This window comes from Halichoeres trimaculatus, unplaced genomic scaffold (assembly GCF_033239565.1).
Source record: "Halichoeres trimaculatus isolate MK-OKI-2021-1 unplaced genomic scaffold, fHalTri1.1 fHalTri1_scaffold_22, whole genome shotgun sequence".
Classification (NCBI taxonomy): Eukaryota; Metazoa; Chordata; class Actinopteri; order Labriformes; family Labridae; genus Halichoeres; species Halichoeres trimaculatus.
Window position 1 is genome coordinate 21,392,982 of NW_027437200.1, and position 8,955 is coordinate 21,401,936.

An 8,955-nucleotide genomic window follows, 5' to 3' on the forward strand; every position below is an offset into this window, starting at 1 on the left:
TAAAATTGTAATTTTCTTTTTAATTTGATGTGGAGGAACAAATGTAAACAACAACAAAGTTTGAATGCTGTGATTTGCTTCCTATTAGCTAATTTAGCTTCCCTTGCTACAGACTGTCGGTTTCATGGACTCTACAATTTGTGGCGTCATCTGTCAATGTACAAGTCATATACTAACAAATTTCAAGGTATTCACTTCTCATGAACATGTTAACATGAAGACACAAAATGAGTGTCGGAGGCGAGATTTAAATACGTGCTTTATTCATGTTTAATCAATTTTCAGTCAATCCTAACATTCACATTTAGACATTGTTAAAAGCTAAAGGCGTGTGAAATGCCGTGCACTGGTCCTCATCACAAGCTTTCTTGTTACTTTAGAGTCTGGGTTGGTTTGAAAGCTGTAAAAGAGGCTCACCACTTCAGTTTCAGTGAAAATGTACCTGTAAAAAAAGGAAGAAAGTTATGATAAATTTGCTGGATGACAGGTTAAGTTTGGTTTAAGGTAAATGACATAAAAACCTTGTAGATCAGCCATCCTCCTCCTGTTTCGTGGCAAAGTGCCGTCGTGTCTCAGGACAGACTCTGGTGTCCTCAGCACCTCCTCGAGCCGACACTGCTCCTCATTCTCCTGAGTCGGCGCTTGTTGTCGTTTCCGTCTGGAGGAGGGCGTGTTCAGGCCGGGGCTCTCTGCTCCACTTCTCTGCCGTTCCCGTTCCCTCTGCTGGAGAATGGACTGCCGTGTTGTCCTGTACTCTAGAGAGAAGTTACTGATGGTTCTGCAGAAGTCTTCTGCTTTGGTGTCTCTAACCATCGCTCGGGAGTAGCCCAGGAACAAGAGGAAAGAGTGAAACCTAGAGCAAAACAAGTTTGTTCGTCATTTCTGTGACTTTTTCTGCATGTTTTACGTCAAATCTAAGAACACGTGGTCCCTGAACCAACCTGTTGATAACTCGACGATGGACGGCCCTCAAGACTTTCAACCTCTCCTCGCACTCTTTGAAAATCTTCGGCAACCTGTTCCTGAGCGTACCATCCGCTACCTCATCTTTCCTTTTCTCCAGCTTCCCACTTTTCTTATCATCCACTTTGTCCAAAATCTTTAGCTGGTCCCATGATGCTTTGCAGACGGCCTCTAGCTGAGTGAGATTTGTGTGGACAAGGGAGTAGTCGCACTGTACGGACGAGAAGTCGAGCTGTGTTACAAAATACACTCTGCTGAGAGAATCACACACACACTCAGGTTTAGCTACACACCTTCCCAGCTTTAGTAACAGCAGTGATGTCAGAGTAGAGGTCAGATGTCTGCGGGTAGAGCTGCATCAGGAGCACGCAGACGTGGTGCAGCAGGGGCTGGCGAGTGTGAGTGTCCCTCACCGTGGACAGCTTTCCCAGGTAACTTAGCTCAAAACCCCGGGCCTTTGAGCATCCAAATGCAAAGTTTGTATACGAGATAGAGAAAAATGTTGCATGATAAAGACAGGGATTCAAAAACGCTCACCTTGCACCCATTAAGAAAGTTACCGATGGCTAAAACTGTGGCGAGAATGCATCTGAAGGTTTGGCTGGCGGAGAGCTGCTCCATGGCTAACTTCAGATGAAAGAGTGGCTCAGCAATCTCCTATAAGAGGAGGGACACATTCAGAAGATTCAGTCTTGAACACACAAGATAATAGATCTCATCCACAAGATTTAAAAAATGCACAAGATAAAACACTATGAGCACAAGATATAGTTTGTGCCTATATGTAATAATAATCCTTGGCAGCATGATAACGTTAACATACAAGATTTAAAAAAAAAAACGTCTGCACAAGACAAAGCAATGTGTGCATAAGATAAATTTGGTGACAAGATTACTTTTTTGTCATCAGATCATAAATTTTGTCCCATTTGATAATAACTTCTGCACAAGATAACAAAATCCACGATAAAAAAGGTTCAGAGCACAAGATGAAAGCTTGGTTGCACAAGATGAGACCCAGTGTTTACACAATAATGAATCAAAAAGATACATGCTTTTTATTTGATCCTTACTTTTGTCAAGATTAAAACTTAGATGTGAAAGACAACATCTTGTGTGCACAAGATAACTTTTGTCACCAAACATAACTATGTGTACAAGACAAGAGCTTAAAAGTACAAGATAAGATCTGGCGTACAAGGGAAAATAACTTCTGTCCACAAGATAAAAAACCACGTGGGCACAAAAAAAGACTTGTCCACTAGATTACGATTTTATGCACAAGGCAAAACGTTTGACTCCATACTCAGAACTTGTGCACCCAAGATAATGTGTCGAACATTTCTTGTACACAAGATAACAGAACCCTCTGTTTTCAAAAGATGATTATTTTTGTCCCCAAGAAAGGAAGGTGTGCCAACAGGATAAACTTTCAGTGCACAAGATGAACCTTCAGCACTCATAGGGATAACTTTAGTGCATAAAATAATAACTAGTACAAACAAGTCGAAACTGTAAGTACACCAGATATTTCCATGAGATCATAACTTGTACACACAAGATAACATGTTTGCACAAGATATAATGTAAGGGGCACTACAGATTATGTTTTGTTCACACAAGATTGAAGTTCTCATTATGGGACATTATTGGCTTTGCAGATTAACTACTTTTTTGTCTCTTTAACCTCACATTCATCCCCTTACTCACCCTCTCCAGGGAGTCATAGTCCAGTGCAAAGGACCACAGCTGCAGCCTGGTGTCCAGATGTTTTATTTCTCCTAATGTAAGCAGGCAGAGCTCAGCCGGGGCCAGGGGAGACTTTGGGTTCTGAGCTTTGGCCTCTTTGATCAGACAAAGTTCCTCCTCTGTCGGGATGAGTGCTTGAAGTCGCTGTGTTGGGAAGGGATTTTAGGTTAACTCGTGTTTCAGAACTGTTCCATCCACTTCTCTCCTGTTTTATTTTACTGGTATAAAAATATGGAAAGGGCACAAAAATGCCTGTTCAACTAAAGCAGACTGCTAAAGGTTGCGCAAATGCTGAAGCTCAGATTCAACCAGACATGACCTCTACTGTACCTGGACGTCCTCTCTGTCCAGCACACTGCTGTCCATGCTGTAGATCGCAGGGGGGAGGAGGCGGGGAGGGGGCAGGCTGCTCAGGGCGATGGTGATGATGTTACTCCTCTTCACTCCCAACACAGACACTGACGGCTGCTTCTGTGTCGGGGGAAAGAGACAAAACTCAGACAGTTTACTCAAGACTAACATTTAAGTGTATTTGAATGTCAGAATCACATGAGTGTGACTTTAATGCTTTATTTCAAACTCTGTCTGGGAACAATAGCCAAATTAAGACTAATTGGTTAAGCTGTACATCCAAGGTAAGTAACACAGAGCAGATTGTCCTAATGTGATTAAACTGGTGCCTTACGTTGCGTCATAAATCTTTGATGTCCAAAGCAGAGACAGAAAACAGAGAAGACAGCTTAAGTACACTTCAGAAACTGGTCTTATTACTCTTAATATGAGCCCCATCCATCTGACTAGTCAAGATTAGTTGACTTTTTTGACTTTTCAAGACAATTTCAAGGTATTAAGAGACAAAATTGATGCCTGAATTGTCTGCAAGGAGTCAAGACATGGGACTATTACTTGCGTGCACCAGATTAAAACTGAGTGTACAAGATAACCAAATGAACATAATGAAACCTGTTTGAGCAAAATAACAACTTTGTCTTCAAGATATGAATAACTTGTGTGCTGAATGTAATAAAGAGCACATTAAGTTTGCATCTAAAGCGCACAAGATAAGACTGGTGGGCACAAGATAATGACATCTGTGCTTAGAAACATAAAAAAAAACAAGATTACAACCTGTGGGTACAAGGTGGCATCTGAATGCACAAGATACATTGTATCCCCCAAGATTATTACTGGTGTGCACAAGTTAAGACCCTTTGTTTACATTCGTCAACAAGATCATATGTTTTGTGCTTGACCCTCTGGGGGTAATCAGAGACATTTTTATACTTTCAACTAAGATACCAAGATAATGGTTCATAACTTGTGTGCACAAGATTATGACTTCTGTGTACATGATAACAACATGAACAAGATAAGACCCTTTGTGCACAAGATAAAAAAATTTCTGAAGATAATTACTAGAATGCTTAAGAAAATATCATATACACAAGATTACAACTAACGTGCACAAGATAACAACTTTATAACCAATAGAAAGACTGGTGAGAACTTGTTCTTGCAAGATCACAGCGAAAGTGTGGAAGATAAAATCTGTGCACTAGATGACTTCTGTCACCAAGAGAATGACTCATATCTTAGGCACACAAGATGACAGCTTGTGTACTTAGGATAATAACAACATGAACAAGATAAGATCGTGTGCGCATAAGATAACAACTTTTGTTCAATGTGGATCATGACTTGTGCACTCAAGATAACAACCTGCGCACACTAGACAAAGCCTTGTGTGCACAAGATAGAAACCTAAGCACATAATGAAATAACTCTTGTGCACAAGATAACTTGAGTTTACCCCATTGGTAGATTTGACAAGCAATTGAGTCGACGGTCATTTTTGTGAAATTGGCTCCTCTCATCGCACTCACCTGCCTCCCAGAAATCAGATTAAAACTGGTGCAGCCACCCTTTGATTCAAACAAGTACTCCAGCCGGTTTGTATCCAACTGGACTGGCTCAAGTCCAGCCCAGATAGTCTGAGTCCCAAAGCGGGTCATCCTGGGAAGGGGAGCCAAACTCTGCAATTCCCTCCAGTGGAGCTTCAAGGTTCGACATTTGATGCTTTCACCTTTTTTGGGGGTCAAGGTCAGCGGAGGAGGGGGAGGTAGAGGAGGTGGTGCTGGGGGAGCTTGGAGACTCGTTGGTGACTCACTGGTTCCCTCGTCTTCAGTGCTGTCTTCTTCATCCCAGAGGTCTGAGAAGTCTAAGGTGTTCAAGCAGAGACGTGCAGCCGGTTGAAGGAAAGACTTGAAAGACTGGTCAAAGTCCCAAGTCGGGGGGCTTTCCTTGGATTGATCCGACTCCTTCATTGCTGTTCCCGAGCAGAGAAGTTGTCCGGAAGATCAACGATAAAATCCAGATTCACAAGATTATTCAGAAAGAAAAGTAAGGAGTATCTTTCTCACTGAAAGCATGTCTACTTGTCTCTTCTTCTTACTGTGCACTCAGCAAACACCTCACACTTTGAATTCAGATGTCTGTGGATAGTCAGTCTCACTTTCTGACCACTGACGCGCATAACTCGCACAACCAAATCACAATCCCTGAACCACCTCTGGGTGTTCTCCCTGCACCGTAACCTGCAATTGCTTCGGGGTTGCAGCGACTGACCTTTCAATCTAAAACAACGAGTGGCGCTTTGATCCAAGAGTAAGCTGTTCTTTTCTGCGTGCACGCCAAAAACCTGCAACCCTGGCGCAAGGAGAAGAATTCATGTGAGCGTGGACGGATGTTTGCGTGGTCCTGCGTCTAATTCTGCTGCCAGAGAGTCAAAGCAAATGCCTCTGCAGCTTTCCTTTGAGTTTCATCTCTCTGGGTTTCTTTTTTCTGCAAGTGATGACGAGTTTCAGAGACGAAAGAGGCATTTGGCCCGTTTGTGCATTAGTCATGGTTTATTTGAGTTGCACCCTTTCCCTTAATTTCCTTATCAAGACTTCATCTCCTGTTTGTATTGCTCCTTGTATATACACAAACTTCTGTATCTGCTTCTGGAGATCTGCAACTGCCCCTTTCTACTTCTTCTTCTCCCATGTGAGCGCAGACAGGGGTGCGTTTTCACCAAAACTTTTCACCATACTTCTCTTTATGACATGCATCAAATTATAACCGTGTGAAAGAAATTGGAGCCCAACATGGTTCGAGCATGCAGCTCTGTTCTCAGAGGTCATTTGCACGGTTGACATGCAGCCAAAATGACGATCCCTCCCTCGGCCATTAGGTCTCCCTGTAATTACACTTTATCTCGTTCTTTGGCCCCGAGGCGGCACAAGGGCTCATGGGACATTTTGGCCAAACTGTGCATTATTTGGGAAGCTTAAACTCTTTGTGACATTCATCTGTAAACAGGGATTTCAAGCCGGCTGCAAAAGAGGATTTGGAGCCTCTGTTTTTTCTTTCAGCATTCGTTAGTTACACCAAACAACTACATCTTCTTTTAAACTTTCTATAGTTGAAATTGAGTGAATTTGAAACTAGATTAATTATATTTGATCAGTTTCTCCTTGCGTAAAATTAGGAACACACTGTTGTTGTGACAACGTTTTGTGAGGAGGGAACACATTTGTACGGTGGCCGATTTGCAAAAGCTAAAACAGACATTGAGAGGACAGTTTTCCTGATGGGCACAGAAAAAGTTATTAAAGTAAATAACTGACTGTTTTCTCCTTTACCTTCAGCTACGATAAATGTAGCTTTAATGCTAATGTTATTGATTCATAGAGCTAAATATAAGACATATTTTTCTGGAAAATATAGAAATATAAGTACTATAAAGGATGATACAAGGTGAGACCCCTGCAAAGTTTTATTTGTCATAGATGAAGTTGATAAAGATAATCATCTACTTATTTTCGCAACTTTTTGGTTCCCGTTGGGATAACTAACCTCTTTTAGCTTCCATTCGTGTTGTAGCTTTTGCAAATCATCTGACATTCACCAGCCACCTTACATTTGATATGAGACCCTGTGGGGATCAGTGGCTGTTTGTACCACTCATGCTACTAAATGACTGTCTGTGCTCCACAGCACCAACCACTTGTCTGTGTTCCACAGCACAGACTGGCTGTCAGTGCTTCATGGCTTTATGAAATGTGTCAAAAATAAAGTTAAATTGGACCAACCTTTTTTTATGCATGTATTAGTTGACTTAACTGAGCCTAAAATTGTAATTAACCAGACCCAGAATCTAGGTATCCTGCTGGGTCAAATTAACAACTGCTGGGCTGGTGCTGTAATGACCCAGCGGTTAGGTTATAAAACAGCCCAAACTAGGTCATTTTTTAACCCAACCCTTATTATTGCGAATGAAGCAGGATTTTTGAATACTTGAGTACCAAATTTTTCGCAAATATTTGAAGAAAAAAAGGTCAAATAATAAAAAATTAAAATTGTGACTATTTTTCCATTATAATTCTCAATGTAATGTCTTATAACCCCCAGATGGTTTTTGTTTTGCTGCTAGCTTTTTTTCATCTAATAATATATATTTATTTAGCAAATTTGTCTCCAACTTTTTGGGAACTATTCAAACATTAGCAAATATTCAGCAGTGACTGTTGAATGATATTTTTGCTCTGACGTCCCATCCCTACGTCGCATTCTGAGCAGTATGGTATTTTACAACCGTGTGGCGTAAACAGACAGATTCCCATTTGTTTTTCTTCGTGTGTGTCTGTTGTTGGTGGTTGTATATATAAACCCGAACATCCCCTTTCATCTTCCTTCACTTTGTCCCTAACCACTGACTGTAGTCCATCTCCGGTGGCCCTCACAGAAAAAGATAAAGATCAAGGCAGAAACAATTACATGAAATTGCTGTTGGCTTTGCTTTGGTGACACAGAAGACGTCCGGAGCAAGAGCTTGGATTTGTCGTGAAAGGTCATTTTGAACACCACTCATAAGTCCTAATAAAGAGAAAGAGCACTTAGCAGGAGCTCTGCCTCAGCAGCAGAAGTTTTTTTTAGCACCATCCTGAAAGAAACCGAGTCTCATCTTGAATTCTTTAAAAACCGCTTTAAACACACCTTTGAATGTGCCCACATTTTTCTGAGCATCTCAACGTCTCATTTTCCGTCAAGACTATTTTAAACTAGCATACCGTTCTGCACCATGCATTCCTCACAACAATGCAGCGGTGGTGAAACTATGTAGACTCATCACTTTGGACCTGATGATCACAGAACCACACTCAGGCTACGATCCAAGAGACCCAGATCAGGTTTGACAAATGGGCTGTGAGCAGGCTGAAGGAGAGCTTTTAAGATGGATTTTTGTGAAGTTGTTTGATATTTTGGTCTTTCCTGTCTTTATTGAAAGTACAGGACAGAGTATGGAAAAGGAAACTAGCAAGGGGAGTGAGAAGTGGATGTTATTAAACCTGGACCACATCCTCACATTGAACTCAAGAGTCATCCAGGAATTGAAACTGGTGCCTAAATTAACTCTGATAATTTGATTTTTTTTTTCCAATCTAAGTACTTTTATTCTGTTCTTCTAATTATAGCTTTTATGTTTTCTACTTTTATTATCATGTTAGAAAATCATATTCATCATTTAGCTTTTTTTTTACTGTATGGCAACATCTAAAATCCAAGCAAGTTACATTAAAATTCATTCGAAAATATCTTATTAGAATTAAAATGGCTACATTTACCTAAAATTTATTTAAAAAAAAAACAAAAATCAATTTTTTTGTTACTTTAAATAAGAACAATAGCAAAATACAACAAACTACACAAGCACATTTTTGTTATCAACCTATTTAAAGTTATTTTTATTTTAGTCTGCAACTCAGCCATCAATTTTGTGTTGCGCTATCTTGAAATACAACATTATTTGTTGTTTACCGCAAGAAATACTGTCAGCTAAAGTGATTATTACGATTATGATTTTTAAAAATTTTGTATTGTTATTATTATCATTATTATTATTATTATTATTATTATTATTATTATTATTGTTTTCATTATAATTATTGTTGTTTTATTATTCTTATTTTTTTTTTATTTTTTATTATTACTGCTAGTACTACTACTGTTACTATTTATGCATTTATTTATTGTTTATGGGTCTTGTTTTATGTCTTGTATCACTTTTGGCCTATATGTGTAGGTTGTAAACTGAGCATGTAAATAAACATTTGTAAAAAGAAAAGAAAAGAAAAGAAAAGAAAAGAAAAGAAAAGAAAAGAAAAGTATATATGTCCAAGCGTTTCTCATCCGTCGTTTGAC

General features: G+C 39.8%; 1 protein-coding gene across 1 annotated transcript; it reads right to left on the minus strand.

The window, feature by feature from the left end:
- Positions 1–326: 326 nt before the first annotated feature.
- On the minus strand, positions 327–5,036 carry LOC141784529 (FH1/FH2 domain-containing protein 1). The gene is made up of 8 exons (XM_074662368.1): positions 4,596–5,036; positions 3,043–3,183; positions 2,674–2,856; positions 1,501–1,620; positions 1,257–1,418; positions 942–1,174; positions 522–853; positions 327–442 (listed from the first exon to the last, which is right to left on the minus strand). Exons 1-8 carry the CDS (start codon positions 5,034–5,036, stop codon positions 414–416), a joined length of 1,641 nt encoding a protein of 546 aa, XP_074518469.1. The 3' UTR covers positions 327–413.
- Between the last annotated feature and the right edge of the window lie 3,919 nt (positions 5,037–8,955).

Excerpts from the sequence above, each read along its gene's own strand:
- LOC141784529 (XM_074662368.1), bottom strand. The coding sequence starts at position 5,036 with ATGAAGGAGTCGGATCAATCCAAGGAAAGCCCCCCGACTTGGGACTTT. Across the intron at positions 1,621-2,673 it reads ACTATGACTCCCTGGAGAGG|GAGATTGCTGAGCCACTCTT; the intron begins GTGAGTAAGGGG and ends CTCCTCTTATAG. Across the intron at positions 443-521 it reads GAGGATGGCTGATCTACAAG|GTACATTTTCACTGAAACTG; the intron begins GTTTTTATGTCA and ends CTTTTTTTACAG.